The following is a 16,472-nucleotide window of genomic DNA, read 5'->3' as shown; positions in this document are numbered from 1 at the left end:
AAACCGCGCGAGGGCTGGTCCCCCCCCAGGCCCGGGGGGTGTTGGGCCTCAGGGTGCCGTCCAGCCCGGCCAGAGGTGCCCGGAGCTGGGGGGTCACCGGGGGGTGCCGCGGCCCCTCGCCCGTGCCAGGCGGGTGTCCCTGTGCCACGCTGGCTGTGGGCGCGCCGGCCGCCTCCTCTCTGCTGGGCGCTAATTGCCACATACCGGTGTGATGAGCTCAGCCGGCCTCAAGTTCACCGCTGGCCTCAGCCCTGCCAGCCGGGGCCACGCTCCAGCCCCGTGCGGTCACCGGGGCCGAGCCGGGGCCACGCTCCAGCCCCAGGGTGGGGACACCCCGTCCCGGGGAGGGGTCGGGGCAGTGGGATTTTCTGCAGGCTGGAGGACGCCACTTCCTCCGGGCTGGCAAAGCCAGGGACCGGCAAACTTTGGTCACGCTCAGCTGGCCCAGCCCCGGGGCCCCCCACCAACCGCTGCAGTGGCCGCAGGGGAAACTGAGGCACGGCAGGGCCCCTGCTGCCTTGCTGGGCCGAGCAGGCGCTGCGGGAAACTGAGGCACAGGGCGGGGAGGGTGGTTGACCTCGGCTCCGCCACGCGTGTCCGGGAGGAGCTGAGGGCAGAACCGGTTGTGCCGGCCCGGTTTAGCCGCAGCGGGGACGCGGTGGGTGCGGGGCCGCGTGCCGGGCGGGTGGTGGTGACGCCAGCACTGACCCGCGAGGGGACACGGGCGTCCCTGCATTGGCACCGTGTCCGGCCCCACGGGCTCCGGCACCGTTAAACGTCACCGGGGCACGGGAAGGGAAACTGAGGCAGGAGGGACAGGGCTGGCCAGGGCCCCGGGCACCGGCCCAGCCCCCCGCCGGCTCGGGGATGGAGCCAGCCCGGCCCCGCTCGAGGCCACGGAGGGGAACTGTGGTAACCACCTGCCAATCAACGCAATGGCGCTAATTAGCAGTTGGCAAGGCTCCCATCCTTGTTAATTAGTGATAACGAGGATTTATCTCCAGGCCAGATCCAGCGGAGCGGGGAAGGAGCTGCCTTCCTGGGGCCGGGCACCAGCCTGGTGCCACAGAGCCGGGGCCGTCCCTCCGGCCCCGCAGGGACGACGAGCCGCAGGCATTAAAATGCTCAATTTTATTTAAAATAGCACTTGGAGAGGGAGAAGGGCAGCGGGGGGACGAAGGGCGGTTGCATATAAAAATAAACCAGGGGGGCCAGAGCCCCGGGTGCCCCCAGCCCTGCTCCCCAGCTTCTCCCCCGGGACCCTGATCCCCCGGGGACCCGGTCACCAAGGCGGGCAGCGGCCGCGGTGACCAGCTCCCCCCCGGCAAAAAGCCGCGGTGCCAACGCACCTTGAGACCCGTATGAAAACGAAGAGGCGAGACGGGAGGCGGGGGGTTCCCCGTCCCACCGCTTTTTGAGCGGCACCTTCCTTCATGTCGGCGGGAGTAGAAGAGTTTTTGCATCGAGCAGCAGCAGCCGCGGCCGGTGCGGGCGGGCGTCAGCAGGAGCTGGTCTGCAGGTTGGCCTCGTTGAGCAGCGAGGCGATGGAGGAAGGCCCGTAGGCACTGTCGAACTCCTCGTCCGAGCTGAGCTGGTCATCTTGCAGGGAGGAATCGGCGGCCGAGCGGGCGGCTTTGCGCCTGGGGATGGAGAAGAGGGGTCAGCCCTCGCCGGGGACGGGGCTGGCACCCGCCTCCAGCCCGGTGTCCCCTACCAAGCCTCCTTCTCCAGCGCCTTGACGCGGTTCTGGAGCTGCTCGTTGAGCTCGTGCTGCTCCTCCAGCTCCCGCTGCGCCTTCTTGCGGGCGCCCTCCAGCCGCTCGATCTCCTCCTCTGCTTCATCCACTTGGCGCTTCAGAGCCTTCACCCGCAGGCTCAGCTGCGGGGACACGGGGCAATTCCCCGGGGGTGAGGGCAGCCGGTGTGGGGCAAGCACCCGAGGGTCCCTTAGGTGGGTCCCGCAGCTGCTCCCGTCCCCCACCCCACCTGGTCCTTCTGGTCGCTGACGTGCTGCCGCTCGTCGTCGATCTGGATGGTCAGCTCCTTCACCTTCCTCTCCAGCTTGCGGTTGGAGGACAGCAGGACGCTCTTCTCCCTGCGGCGAGGCAAGGGGTTGTGGGCCAGCCGGGCTGGCAGCGCCGGGGCGCAGGCACCCCCGAGGCGGGGGGCTCGGCGGCCAGTACCTCTCCTCCGCCTGCAGCTTGTCCTGCAGCTCCTCCACCCGCGCCTCCAGCTGCGAGACGTTGCTGCTGGGCTTCTGCAGCCCCTCTGAGCTGGCCAGGCGGCTCTTCAGCTCCTTGTTCTGCGGGGAGAGAAAACCCCAAAGCCGCCCCCGTCACCCCCCATCGTGCTCCCAGCCCCGAGGGGGAAAGGCGCAGAGCCTGGCTCATGTAAATCCGGGCGGTGAGTCAGGGCCCAGAAACCCTTTCCCAAGGAGGAGACCTCACGAGCCGGGTTATATAATGGCAATTAGCTGCGCTGGCACCAGCCGGGGCACGAGGCGAGGCCAGGATGTGTCAGGGATCACCGGGTGCAGAAGCCCCCGCCAGCTCCCCAATTTCTGCCCTTAAACACCCTCGTTGGCCAAAAGAAAATCCCCAAAAGCACCACAAATCCCCGTCCCGCGCAGTGGCACCGCCCCAGCCTCCTCCACCGGGCAGCGGTAACGCCGGCGGCCGGGCTGGGCCGGGCCCCGCGGCGGCGGCAGTCGGAGCCCCGTGTTTTTCTTGGCAGCGGCGACTCCGCGCCGGGAACAGGAACAGCTCGGGGAGCTTCGTTCCCATCGATCCGTCGCGTTAAGAGCCAGCTCGGGGTGAGGTAACCAAGGGTTTGGAGTGCAAGCCCGGGCAGGCCGGCGGGGAGCCGCGAGGAAAGGGGGGACCCCGCGGGGATGCCACCCCAGCGCGATGCCAGGCGGCTCCAGGGATGCTCCGGCCGGGGATGGGGAGGGTGGGACGGGCCGTAGGCAGAGCCGGGGGGGAGGGGGAACGGTTTTACAGCAGGAAAAGCTCCTTGGGGAGAGGGTCCCCCTCCCCGGGACGCTCTAGAGAGGAGCTGTGCCCTGCGCCCCACACGGGACCCCCGGCCGCCCCCGGCCTTACCTGCCTCTCCAGCGAGAGCTTGTCGCACTCCAGGTCCTGCCGGCTGGAGCGTTCCTGCAGCAGCTCTGCCCGCAGCTGGTCGATCTGGGGACAAGGACATGGTCGGGGCCACCGCCGCTTCTCCCCACGCCGCCGGTGCCGCAGAGCACAGGGGGACTCGGTGCACCCAACAGCCGCACGCTGGCTGTCCCACGGCACGCAGCTGGGATCGGTGGCACCACAAGCCCCCAACAAGAGGATTTTGGTTCCTTCTCAAATCAGTTATCGCCGTTTCGGCGGGCGGCCCAGAGATGAGGGCTGCAACTTTTCGCTGGAGGGTTTAAACTGGTTGGACTGGGATTCGGGGACCTGGCTGTGCTCCCAGCAATGCCTGGCACCGTGGGGCAGAAAAGGGTTTGACCCAGCGATGGAGCAAAACCAGAACTGCCCCAGGGGCCTCTTTCAGGCTGACCAAGGCAAAATACACAGCTTTGGGCATTGTTTTAAAGCGAAGGAAATTGGAATTTATATAAAAAATTGCTTGAATTTTATTCAAGCAGCCCCAAAAGCCGGCAGGGCCACTTCGGAGCCGAACCCAGCTGCGGTTTCGTGTGCTCCACAGCTTCTGTGCCTCGGGCACATCCAGGATTCAAGGAGAAAAATCTCCCTGGGATGTGCCCATTTCCCAGATGGAAAAATGGGAAAACCACCCATTGTCCGGGCTCGCTGCAGCCCAGGGGTGGGAACGCCCTGTCCAAGCCCCAGGCTGGATGCCGGCGGGGAGGGACACGGGCTGTCAGCAGAGGAGCTGCCGATTCCGGGATCCCAGTAACACCCAGCGCCGCCGGATCCCGGGGGGCTCGGCCGGCAGCTCCCGCTCCCGAGCCCAAGCACCGGCTCCGGCCTTGAAGGTAATTAGCAGGTGGCTCAGGAGAGCCTGGAGCCCAGCCTAACTTAAGCCCCAACTTCCTGCACAAACACAAGCCTCACCCTGTAATTTCAGGGGATTATTTTTTTTTTTTTTTTTTGTTGTGTGCCAAGCTTGTATAATTTCCATCCGTGCCCGAACCAGCTTTTCAGATGCCACCGTCATCTCGACTGTATGTAGAGTGACAGAGGGCTCTGGGCCGCTCGCTAATGACTCATGAGTGGGGTTTTAACTCCGGTGACCAGTTGCACCCAAAGACCCGAGGTCTCCAGCGCTGTTTTGCGGGCGCTGGGGGGGCTGTGCCACAGCACCAGCCGGGCTCGGGGCCGCACCGCCTGCCCTACCTGGTCTCGGCCCCGGTTGACCCTCTCCGTCAGCAGCTCCACCGTGGTCCTCTCCTCGTCCAGCTCCACCTCCAGGCGCTTGGACTTCTCCTGCAAGCAGGCCAGGCCAGAAGGGCCTTTGCTCCGACAACGCCTCCAGCCCAGCAAAGCCCAACGGCCCGGGGGGCTCGGACGCAGGCGGGGAGGCGGGAGATGCTGGGGTACCAGACACGGCAGCTCGATGCTGCGCGGACCCCCCCCGGCACCCACCGCCCCGCTGCGGGGACAACAACCCGCAAAGCAACAGCCGGCGGCAAGGCGAGCCGCGGGGCCGCGCCGGCACAAAGCTGGCGGCGCCGGCAATTAGCAAATATTAATAGCAGCAATAGCGCGTCCCCCCGCAGCGCTGGCGGGCTGCGTGACTGCTCTCGCGCGGCGGCTGCGGGACGGGGGATGCCCGGGCGAGCTCTGCCCCTTGCTGTTAGCACCCAGCACTGCAGGAGCGGTTTCGGGGCGCGGCGCTCCCCACCTCCAGCGCCTTGACGTGCCGGGAGCGATCGTCCTGGGAGCGCTTCTTGGTCTCCACCTCCTGCTCGAGGTTGTGCAGGCGCTGCAGCAGCACCTCCTTATCCAGCAGCACGCTCTCCCGCTCTGCCTGGCTGTCCTGCAGCGCTTGCTTCAGCCGGGCGACCTGCGGCGCCGAGGGAAGAGGTGTCCCCACACGTGAGACGTGTCCCCAGGCTCCCCGCGGAGGGCGGGGTGGGGACCCCCGACCCGCCGTACCTCGTCCTGCAGCCGTCCCATGCTGAACTGCATCTTCTCCACCTCGGCGCCCCGGTCCTTGGCTTGTTTTTGGGAGTCCGTGATCTCCTTCCGCGACTTCTCCTTGAACTCCTCCAGCTGCGACCTCAGCACGGCCAGCGAGCTGTGCGACTCCTCCGTCATCTGCTCCAGCTGCGGCAGAGCAGGGACGGCTCAGGACCCGGGGACCAGCCCACGCACCCTGTCCTGAGCTGGGGGGACTCGAGGTGGGAGAAGGTGCCCCCGGGGGGGGGACATGTCTGCCCCGGGGGTTCAGGAGCGTCACGGCGAGGGGTGCAAGCAGAGCAGCCTGGATGACCCCAGACTCTGAGCAGGCACCGGGCTCTTGCATGAGCCACCTGGGAAAGGGCAGGGGACAACATGGCCCTGGGACAGCAGGGGATGCTGATCCCTGGGGACAGCGTGGTTTTGTGGAGTCCCCTGGGACACTGGGGAACGATCGGTCCCAGCCGCCCCCGCAGGGAAACCAGACCTGTGCCCAAAGCCCCAGCTCCCTCCCCCAACCCAGCAAGGGCATCTCAGAGACCCCCGTCCCCTGGCACAGAGACTGGGTGTGGCGGCACACGATGCCCCACGGGACAGGGGGTCTGGGGGGTGCAAAGGGCCCCCGAGGCACCCGGGAGCCCCAACCTCTTTGTTCAGCTTCTCGGTGGTGCGATCGAGCAGCCGCTTCTGCTCCTCCAGCTCGCTCTTGGCGCGCTTGAGCTGCTCTTTCTGCCGCTGCTCGTCCTGGTAGGACGCGCTCAGCTCCTGGTGCTCCTGCGTCAGCCGGGCCAGGCTCCGCTGCGCCTCTTCCAGGCGGGTCTCCAGCAACCGCTTGGCCATCAGCAGCTCCTGCTCCCGCTCCGTGGCTTCGCCCAGCGACTCCTCGGTCTGCCTGCGCTCTGCCTGCAGAGACAGGGCTCTTCGAACTCCCTCCCAGGGCAGGGGAACAGCTCAGGGCAGATCAGGAACGGCCGCAGCTCCGGTACCTCCAGTTTGGTGACCTTCTCCTTCAGCCGTGCCTGGGAGCCCTCCCAGTTCTCGCCCAAGCGCTCGTATTCCTTCAGCTGCGTCTCCATCCCGAGGATCTTCCTCCTCAGGTCGTCGTTCTGCTCCTGCAGCTCGCGCAGGCTGGACTCCACCATCTTCCTCGTCTGCTCTGACGCATCCCGCGCGCTCTCCAGGGATGCTTTCGCCTGCAGGGAGACCACGGCACAGGGTGGCCCCGGGGCCAGCTGCTGGGCCGGGAGATCTCGGGGGGCGATTTGGGCTTGCACCCGTCGGGAGAAGCCCCCGGCGGGCAGATCCGGGTTTGCCGCCCCGCCCCGCGGCTACAAGATTCGGGGCTGGCGGGAAGGTGCCAGGTCAGCCCCCGGTGGGGACCGCTCCTCGGCTCGGGGCGGGCTGGGGGCAAACCCCTGGCCCTGGCACTCGCCTTGGTGGCCTCGTCCCGCTCCTCCCGGAGCTGCTGCAGGTCTCTGCGGTACCGCTCCAGCTCCCCGTCGCGGCTGGCGGCCGCCTCCTGCACGGAGCCCTTCAGCGCCGCCAGCTCCCGCTCCCGCTGCCGCAGCAGCTCCTCCCGGCTCTGCTTCTCCGCCGCCAGCTCCCGCTGCGCCTCCTGCGCCTGCCGCAGCTCCTGGGACAGCGGAGACGGGGGCTTAGGGGGGGCCCCTGGCGCTGGACGCGGTCCCCGGCGCCACCTGCGCCGCCGTCCCCCCGTCGCCCACCTTCCTGAGCGCCTCCAGCTCGCCGGGGTCCACCGCGCTGCTCCGCGCCTGGTCTGCCTCCTCCCGGGCGGCCGCGAAGCGCTCCCGCAGCTCCCGCAGCTCCTCCTCGAACTCCTCCCGCTCCAGCTTCACCTGCAGCAGCCTGGAGCGGGGCAGGATGAGGCCACCCAACGCCCCCGCTGCGTCCCCGTGTCCCGCACCCCCGTCCCCAGCACCCAGCGTGCCTGGAGAGCGGCACCCAGCTCGGCCATCGCCCTCCTCCCCGCGTGCGCAGGGGAGGAGGAGGAGGAGGACCAGCCCCATCCCAGCTCCCGCTCCATCTAACAGGGTTTGGGGTGAAGATGCCGGGCGGTCCCGAGCGGCTGGACCTCCCCAAAAGCCTCTCGTGCCTCAGGCTCAGCCGCAGCTCCGGCACTTACTCCTGCTTGGTGGTGCGGAGCTCGTCCTTGTTCTTCTGGAACATGTCCCGCCAGTGCCCCGTCTCCTCCGTGCTCTCCTCCAGCTCCCGCTGCAGGTTCCTCACCACAGCGTTGATCTTCTGCCTCTCCGACTCCAGGTTGGCCTGATCCTGGATCGAAGCATTGAGCGCTCAGCTGCGGACGCTCCAACGACGCTGAGGTCCTGCCCCGGCCAACGCCTCCCCCAGCGGCCCCACGCAGGGGCCTGGGGAGCCCCCACACCCCCACAAACCAGCTCCGCTCCCCCCCCCCCCCAGCATCTCCACCCTGGGGCGGTGGGAGCCGGGGCAGACGGATGCTCCCGTGGGGCGAGACTGGGGCAGGACACGAGCCCCATGTCCAGCCCGGCACCATTTAAAGGGGGAATTCAAGGACACCGCCTCCCAGCAAAGACCCTGGCAGCCGCGGGCGGCAGGTCCTGGTCCCTGGATCTCCCCGGCAGCCCCTGCCGCAGCCGGACCTGCGAGATGTCCTCCATGCTGCGCCGCAGCTGCTCCATGTCGCTCTGGTACTGCTGCCGGACGCGGTCCAGCTCCTTGTCGTGGCTGGCCACCTCCTCCTTGAGGGCCCCCTTCAACGCCGTCAGCTCCCGCTCCCGCAGCCGCAGCTGCTCCTCCTGCCGCTGTTTGGAGCTCAGGGCCTCCTCCAGCTCCTCCCTGGTCTCCAGCAGCTCCTGGGCGAAGGGGACAGCCGGGCTCAGCGGCCGCGACGTGACACGGGGCTGGGGGGGATGCTCAGGGGTGCAGCCGTCGCCGTACCTTGTACAAGGCTTCTCCGCCCGGGGACGCGCCGCAGCCCTCGCGCAGGCGGTCGAGCTCCCGGCGCGTCGCCCGCAGCCGCTCCTCGCTGTCGCCCAGCTGGGTCTGCGCCCGCTCCTTGGCCGCTGTCACCTCGCTCAGCCTGGGGAGGAGCGTGGGGGGCCCTTCGCAGCGCGGGGCGCGACACCCCGAAAGGGCTGCAGCCCCCCCCCCCGCCCCCCCCGCCCGCCAGCAGCCACACCGGTGGGCAGCTCGTCCCGGCACGGCAACGGGGACAGCGGGGGGGACACGGCCACCCGCCCCCAGCCCTCTCTGCACCTCCAAACACCCCCGCCGCCCTCCCACCGCCCTCTGCCAGCTCTTACTCTTGCAAACTTCTCTGCAGCTCCTGGGTTTTCTTCTCCAGGGCCCCCCGCAGCCGCTGGCTCTCCCCTTCGGCCTCCCGCAGCCGGGCTTCCAGCGCCCGAGCGGGGCCGCTCCTCGGCTCCCTGGGCAGCTCCAGCTTCTGGCGGAGCTGCGGGAGGGGGGACACCGGTTACGGCCCCTCCTGGGGGCCGAGCGGCCAGCGACGCTCCCATCCCACCTCCCCAGCATCCCCTCCCCAGCTCCAACGGGCACGGGAAGGACCCCCAGTACCCCCAAGACACCCTGGGAGAAGATTCGGTCCCACCTGGGCACGCAAACTCAAGTGAAGAGGGCTCAGAGCAGGGACTCACTGCGCTCCCCCCCCCAGGATGCAAAATGCAACCCCATGTCCCCCCCCAACCTTCTGCTCAGCTTCACCTTGGTCTCCTCATCGAGCTTCTCCTGCAGCTCCTCCACCTTCCTGGCCAGCTCTCTGTGCTGGGGCTGGGAACACGCCACATCCTTGCCGGGCGCCTGGAGAGACCCCCCCGGGCTCACTGGGTTGGTTTGGGGTGCTGCAGCCCCCCCCTCAGGGCCACAGCTCTGTCCCCAGCCACCGTCCGGCAGCTGCGTGTCACTGGGGTCCCAGTGCTGGGAGGGCAGGAGCCCCCGGGGCGGGCTGAGGGACCAGTCTGCCCCCCAAGCAGGGAGCAGCACCGGGCCAGCCCTGGCTCACCGCCAGCTCCTGCAGCTTCTCCAGCAGCCGCACGCTTTTCCTCTTCAGGGAGATTTCGCTCTCGCTGCTCCTGCGGGCGTCAGAGCGGGGGGAAGCGTTTGGGGACGGGAGGGACAGAGCAAGGGGACGGCCAAACCCAGGGTGCAGGGACACCCCCAGCACTTTGCTGCTCACCCCCCCAAAACCCCGGGTGCCCGCTGGTTACAGGGACATCCCGGCTCCCAAACCACCCCGCAGCATCCCACAGGCACCGGGGCTTTGGGAGAGGGGCAGGGAGCGACGGGGACACTTGGGGGGGTCGGGGGGGCTCACCCCTCCTTCAGGATGCTGTAGATGAGATCCTTGGGGTGCTCGCTGCTGCCGGGCTGGGCGACCTCCCGCTGGTCCCGCAGCAGGTCCGGGGTGGATTTGAGCTGCCGTGAGGGATAAGAAAAGCTCAGCTCCGGCGAGGACATGGGACTCCGGGGGATGCCGGCGCTCGCCGTGGTGCCGGTGCCCCCCATGGCGAAGGGGCTGGTGGCCCCTGTGACCCCAGCAGGATCCGGCCCCCCGGTACCTGCAGCTCTGCCCGGGCTTTGCTCTGCAGCCGCTCGGCCGCGGGCTCCTCCGCGCCCCGGTTCGGCCGCGGGCTCCTCGACCCCCCATCCTCCACCCCCCCGGCCCCGCTGGGGCGGCTCAGGCTGCCGGTGGGCACCGGGGGCTGGGGGGGGCGAAGGCCGCCGTCCTGGCGCTGGGCACCGCTCAGCTCCTTGGCATCCGGCACGGCGCGGTGGGAGACGCGGCTGTCCAGGCTCTGCGAGCGTCTCCTCTCCTCCGAGGGGATCCGGCCCCTCCTGGCCGCCCGGCCTCGCTGCTGCACCTTCCCGTCGAACTTGCTGATGAGCGAATCCACCGAGGAGAGGGGTTTGGTGTCCACGTCACTGCGGCCGGCGGCCGCCGCCGCCTCGGTGTCCGAGGAGACGTCCTTGGCCACGGCCCGCGGGCCGGGGGCTTTGCTCCGCTCCGGGGCGATGCTCCACATGCTGCTGCTTTTGGCGCCGGCCAGAGCCCGGTGCTGCCGGCCGCTGCCGGCCCGGGGAGCGCCGGAGGCAAAGGGCTCGTTCGTGGCAGCGCCGAGCAGATCCCCGTGGGACTGCGTCCTCCGCAGCTCCTCCCCGAGCAGCCGCTTGCCCGGCAGAGGTTTGGGCTCACGCCGGGAGGTCGCGGAGATGCCGCTCGCCTCCTCATCCGAGGTGCTGTAGGACGAGCCGTGCCGGGGCTGCCGCCCGGCATAAGGATTTTCCGGCAGGTCCGAGTCGGAGCTGACGGAGCCAGAGGGCCGGGGGCCGGCGGGGGGGGTCGGGTAGGAGCCCTCGCTCTTGATCTGCACCCCGAAGGAGTCGCCGCCCTTCTCGCCGCTGTTGAGGACGACGAAGGGCTGCCCGGCGATGCCCTGCACCCGCACGGCCACCCCGTAGGAGCCGGGCTTGCCCCGCGCCTTGGGGGGTCTCCGGGGCTCCTGCAGGTCGTTGATGAAGCGGATCTGGACGCCGTAGTCCACGGGGCTCTGCTTCTCCGCCATCGCCGCGCTCGCCGGCCACTCCATCCCCGGGGCTCAGCACCACGGTCCTGGGCAAGGGGAGGGAAGGGGAGAGAGGGCAGAGTCATCCTCGGATGGCAGACGGCGCTCAGCGAGGGTCCGGCAGCGCTTTCCCGCGGGGACGGGCGCCAGAAGGCACCTGGTGCCGGTGCCAGCGCTGCGGCGTCCCCAGCACAGGACGGGGACAAGGCTTTGCTGTGCCGGCACCGGCATCGGCCGGCTGCTCCGGGGGGGACGCTGGGACAACACCCCCCCACACACCCCCCCCCCACCACCCCCCCGCAGCCGGACCCTCACCGCGTCTCCTGCCGCTCGCTCGCCCTTGGTGACAGGACCCCGGGGAGGCGGAGGGGACACGGAGCTCCCGCTCCCGCTGCCGCCCGCAACGCCGCAGCCTCGCTGCAGCCGGAGCGCCGGCGTCCCTCAGCATCACCCCCGGCGCCCGCCGTCCCCACGGCCGGGGCAGCCGCCCGGGTCCCGCGGGGAGGGGACAGATATGAGCAGTGACATATTGGGAACAGCGTGATGTGACCCTCCCCCTCGGTCCCGGAGGCACCCAGGGTGATGCCGGGCGGCAGGAGCGGAGGATGCGGCAGGTGGGGGGGAGTGTGTGTGAGCTCCCCTGTAGGCACCTGCGGGGTTTAAGTGATGGAAAAGCCCCAGATCAGCCCCCGAGCCCCGCGGCACCGCGTTCCCCCCCCCCCCCCCCCCCCGAGCACCGGGAGCAGCAGCGGCTCCTTTCTCTGCTGTAAAGAAACTGGATGCCGGGAGGTGCTGAGCGCTCAGCTCGCACCCACATCCCCGGAAGGGTGTCCTGGGGGGACCCCGGGACGCAAAGGCACCCCAAGCTAGGCAGGGGGATGCTTAAACACACCCTGAGCATGGAGAAAAACAAAAAAAAGCAAACCCAAACCCCCCATGATTTCAGCACAGGTCCAGGCATCACCCCCAAAGTTGCCCCAGCCCGGAGCGGGGAGCCGGCCGGGAGGGAGCGGGGGGATCCCAGCACTGCTGGGCTCTCCCAAGTCCTCGCATCACCCCGAGCCCACAGCTCCCCCCATGCCCACCCAGGGGAGAAGCCGGCGCCCTGCGGCCGTGGGACCCAGCTTTCTGTGGAAAAGGCCAGTGCCAGGCCCGGGGCGGCAGCGGGTGCCGCGCTGACCGTGCCGGGCAGTGCCAGGAAGGACGAGCCGTTTGCTCCCCCCGGCCCTGACAGCCCCCCGCAGCCGCCGGCTGCTCCCGTCCCCCAGCCAAACCCGGCAGAGGCGGCTCCTCTGCTTTGCCAGTCACAACGAGCCCCTCGGGGCTCCCGCACCCCTCCCCAGAGCAGCAACCAGCAGCCGCGGCAGCAGCCGAGGGACCGGCTCCTCATTTCAGAGGCGAAGGAGCCCAAGAGCCGGCGCAGGGGATGGGAGAAGATCCCCCCCCCGTCTCATGAGCTCGTTATCCCTGCCCCGTGTGCAGCTAATGAGATCAGTAACAGACACCAGCCCCTGTAAACACACCCTGAGCCCAGCGCCCGCGGCGAGAGCCCCTACGGCAAATCCCATCAGTCTGGGCGCTGCGGGATCCCCTCCGTGCCAAACTGGGGAGAGGGAACCAGCTTCGGCAGCAAAATTCAGAATTTTCCACGGCTGCCAGTGTCCAAAGTGCGGCCGGTGACGAGGCACAGCCCGGGCGGGGAGAGGGCTCGGCCGCTGCAATCAGAGTGGGGACCACGAGCCTGGGGCGCAGCACCCGCCTCGGGAAGGCCTTTGGATGGGTGTCGAGGGGCGGCACGGCATCGGCCTCCTCCCCGGCACCGCCGGCAAAGCGCCGGCTGTGCCAGCATCGCCGGCAAAGGCCGCGGCTCTGCCCCCGGGCTGGCACGAGCGGGGAGCAGATGGAGGATAACGGCGGGGGTCGGACGCGGGTGGGGGCGGCGCTGGGCTCAAACCCAGCCGGCACAGCACCGGACCGGGGAGAGCAGGATTTGCTCTTTCCAAGGCTGGAGGTGCACGGCTTCGCTCCCGGCTTCGGGGGGCTCCGGCGGCACGAGCCGGGAGGTGGGGGAGCCGGGAGGAAGCAGGTGAGCCAGGCCCGGCCCGTAATCTCCCAGGAATGCCTCCCTCCTCCTGGAAGGGCTCCAGCTCGCTGATAAAGGGCTGGAGCCGGATCACATTCCTGTGTGGGAGAGCAACACCCAGCCCCGGGCTGGAAACAGCCCCGGGAGGGGATTTCACTGGAAACCGCAGAGAAGGAGCCTGGAAGCTGGAGGGATGGAGAATCGGGGCTAAAAATAGGCTAGTTATTGTCTCCGGGGTGTGCACCGTACTCCAACACACCCTAACCCATCCCCGGGTCGGGCTGGCAGCGGCGGCCGTGCTGAGCAGCGGGGGTCCTGCGCCCGGCCAAGGCAAGAGCAGACCCGGCAGGGCAGGCAGGCAGCGATCCGGCAGCGAACCGGCAGCCAACTGGCAGGAGAGGTCTCTCTTGCTGGTGGTCACGCACCCCCGGCACCGTGCTGTCGGCCGCAGCGCCGGGGATGGCGGGCGGCCAGCTCTGCTCGCCCGGATCGGCGGCACAATGAGCCCTTTGTGCCGGCGACGTTAACCCAGAAAGTTGTTTTGCAATTTGCAGGCGGTGCTGGAAAAGGCTCCTGCGCCGAGCGGGGCTCCGGCTCCCTCCCAGCACCGAAAACGCCCGGGTGGGGAAGGCGGCGGCTGCCGGGTCGGGCTGATCCTCCTCCATCAAGGTCAGCCAGGTAACCCGACCGCGGGCAGCCGCGCACCGCGACCCCGGCCAGGAGCCAGCACCGTTTTGCCTCGACGCCAGAGCCCATCCCTGAGCCGCCTCGGCCCGAACCGAGCAGGCCGGGCCGTGCGGCTGCTGCACCCCCTGAGCACGGGGAGAAAAAGCTGCTGGATCGTCCCCAAGCGCTCCGTGTCCAGACCGACATGGTGGGGAAGGGGCCAGCAGGGATGCACCGACCCGGCGTTTCTCCCCCCGTCACCTGGTTTTTGGCTCCCGGCACGGTTTAGGCTATTTCCACCGAGGCTTTCCCCAAAGCTCTGCCCCGTCTGCAGCGCTGCTTGCTCAACCGTGTGCGTACGCAGCCCTGGTTTCGCTCGGGGCCAAAGTCCGGGGCTGATTTTGGGCGCAGGCAGCACACGCCGTGCCTGAGCCCTGCCCGTCACCGGGCCAGCCCGCGCCGACACCGGCGGGGACCGGCTATTCCTGCTCTCCTGCAAACTCGGGAGCCCGAAACCCCGATAAATCCTCAGCCGAGCACGTGAGCCGTGCGCTGCCAGCCGGGTCGGAGGAACCCGAAACCAGGGCTCCTGCGTCACGCCACGGGGACGGGCTCCTCAGGGTGCTGGGGAGCCGCTACCGCGCCGGGGGGCCAGGAGAGGGATGGCCAGGGGGAATAAGGGTGTCGTCATCGTCCCCCCCCCCCCTCCCCAGCGATGGCCACAGCGGCTCCCAAGGGAGCTGATAAGGACCGAATTCCTTCCCATCCCAACCCAGCCGCAGGCAGAGCCCTCGGGTTAATCAACAACCCAGGGACTGGAAAATCCCGTTCCCCGCCTCTCCCAGGGCCCGTTTCAGAAACCGAAAGCCCCGACCCGACCCTCGTGCGGGACCCTGCACCGTGGGGCTGGGCCCGTGACCAAACCGTAAACCAAACACAAGCCACGCCGTAACGGGTTTCCTGCGGCACCGATCCGATCAGTTTGCTGGTCCCCAAGCAAGTCGTGCCTTTGGGACCAGGGTTATTCTGACCCACACACTCGTGGGGATAAGTATTGCCCAGGGGTACATGAGCAGGGAGCGAGGAAGAGCCCACAAGCCGGCAGGCCTCCGGCCCCGCAGGGATGCTCTGATTTCACCCCAAAATGGGAACCCCTGTCTCCCGCCCAGCTCACTGCGCACACAGGCATCACACCAACCCCCTGGGTACCCCGACCCGGGGCAGCGCCCTGCGAGGCGATGCTGCAGCTGCCGCCCCCAGAAAAGCTGCCGAGGGGAGATGCTGCAAGTGCCGCAGCCACGACGCAGCGGGCGAGGGGCTCCCGTCGGCAAACGGCGCCTTATCTCCTCCGAAGGGGATGGAAACCACCTCCACCCCAAACCAGCTCGACTGGTCGGGGTGGTGGGAGAGGAAAGGCAGCGGGGAGCCAGCCCCAAACACCCTCCAAACAAACGCAAGAGCGGGCAGAGGACGGGGACGGGTCAGCGAGCTGCGGCGCACCGGGGACCCCGAGACAGCGAATAATCGGGCGGCAGCAGGGACAACACCCAAGCCCTAGATTTTTCCTTCTTATTTAAACAGGCTGCTAAAAATACCGCCCCGGGAGCCCGCGAAGTAGGGCAGCTCGGCACATTAAAGTTTCAGGAGGGGCCGCGGTACGGCCGGGCGGCTTCCTCGGTGGTGTGAGATTTCCTGGGAAGCCGCCGGGGCCAAAAGGCTTTTTCCCCCCTTTTTTCCGGGGTGCAACGCGCCCTCCCGCGACTCCCGGTGCCGGCTGAGACAAGGCGGGGGCTGATTATCTCCATAATGACGAGGAGAAGCAGCAAAGGCCGCTGCCGCCCCTATAGAGGGATGCTATAGGGTCCCTGTATGGGACCGCTCCTCAAAGGGCAAGAGCGCCTGCAGAGGCAGCTTCCATAGGGAAACACAGATCCCCTATGGAAGGGACAGTGCCCATAGGGGCAGGTAAAGGCAGTTCCTGTAGCGGCTATAGGGGACAGCAGATCCCTGATAGGAGAGAGCCCATAGAAAAGGGAGAACCCGGGTTCCTCACCAGGGGAGCAGCCTGGGGCTCCCTATAGGATCTGCTATAGGGCAGGTCACACCCTGGGGAGATCTCCTATGGGCGCTCCTATAGGGTGGAGCACACGCCAAGGACAAGGGCCCCCACAGAGCCAGCCCCTATAGGATCTTCTACAGGGCAAGGTTCCCCTGCAACAGAAAGCCCCAACAGGCCCAGCCCTTATAGGTTCTGCCATAGGGCAGCACATGGCCCAGGAAGGACAGCCCCTATGGCCCCAGCCCCTATAGGCTCTGCCACAGGGCAGGGCACGCTCCAGGAAGGACAACACCTACAGTCCCAGCCCCTATAGGCTCTGCCATAGGACAGGACGCATGCCAAGGACAACAGTCCCTACAGTCCCAGCCCCTATAGGCTCTGCCATAGGGCAGGGCACATCCCAGGAAGGACAACGCCTACAGACCCAACCCCTATGGGCTTTGCCATGGGGCAGGGCACCCTCCCGAGTCGGCAGCCCCTATGTCCCCAGCCGCTATAGGTGCTGCCATAGGGCAGGGCACCCTCCCGGGCCGGCAGCCCGCACACCCCGGCCGCTATAGGCGCTCCATAGGCGCTCCATAGGCGCTCCATAGGCGCTCCATAGGCGCTCCATCCCTATAGGACTCACCGCCCGCCGCCGGCTCCGCTCCCCGCCGCTGCCCACCGCAACCTGTTACCTTCGCCCAGGCCGCGCCCCCGGGGACGCCTATTGGACGGCGCCGCTCCATGTCCCGCCCCGGGGCGGAGACAGAGCGCTTCTACCACGCCCCCAACCACGCCCCCTCGGCTAGCGGGAGGGAGACCACGTGACGCACCTGGCGCCGCCATCTTGGGAAGGGCGCGGCGGCCGGGTCGGCGGCCCCTCAGCGCTGCCCCCGGGGCTGCTCCGTAGGGCGCGGCGCGACAGGGGCAGCCCCGGGCCCCCCCCCGCCCCCCCGGGGCTGC

The 16,472-nt window shown here is 68.6% G+C and overlaps 1 protein-coding gene across 2 annotated transcripts; it reads right to left on the bottom strand.

Moving 5' to 3' along the window:
* Window positions 1-1,116: 1,116 nt before the first annotated feature.
* CGN (cingulin) lies at window positions 1,117-16,205 on the bottom strand. Of its 2 annotated transcripts, none has more exons than XM_042785531.1 (21): window positions 16,156-16,205; window positions 9,715-10,766; window positions 9,471-9,571; window positions 9,159-9,228; window positions 8,861-8,956; window positions 8,443-8,591; window positions 8,078-8,219; window positions 7,780-7,992; window positions 7,281-7,429; window positions 6,862-7,003; window positions 6,570-6,770; window positions 6,124-6,330; window positions 5,783-6,040; window positions 5,114-5,284; window positions 4,860-5,021; window positions 4,352-4,441; window positions 3,101-3,184; window positions 2,183-2,301; window positions 1,986-2,094; window positions 1,715-1,878; window positions 1,117-1,640 (listed from the first exon to the last, which is right to left on the bottom strand). In XM_042785531.1, exons 2-21 carry the CDS (start codon window positions 10,741-10,743, stop codon window positions 1,499-1,501), a joined length of 3,798 nt encoding a protein of 1,265 aa, XP_042641465.1. In that variant the 5' UTR covers window positions 10,744-10,766; window positions 16,156-16,205; the 3' UTR covers window positions 1,117-1,498. The 2 variants fall into 2 exon arrangements, with proteins under 2 accessions (XP_042641465.1, XP_042641464.1); XM_042785530.1 differs by lacking the exon at window positions 16,156-16,205 and adding an exon at window positions 11,035-11,157.
* Window positions 16,206-16,472: the final 267 nt, after the last annotated feature.

Source organism: Tyto alba, unplaced genomic scaffold (genome assembly GCF_018691265.1).
Source record: "Tyto alba isolate M040663 unplaced genomic scaffold, T.alba_DEE_v4.0 Super-Scaffold_8, whole genome shotgun sequence".
NCBI lineage: Eukaryota > Metazoa > Chordata > Aves > Strigiformes > Tytonidae > Tyto > Tyto alba.
This window is presented reverse-complemented; position numbering and strand designations above follow the sequence as displayed.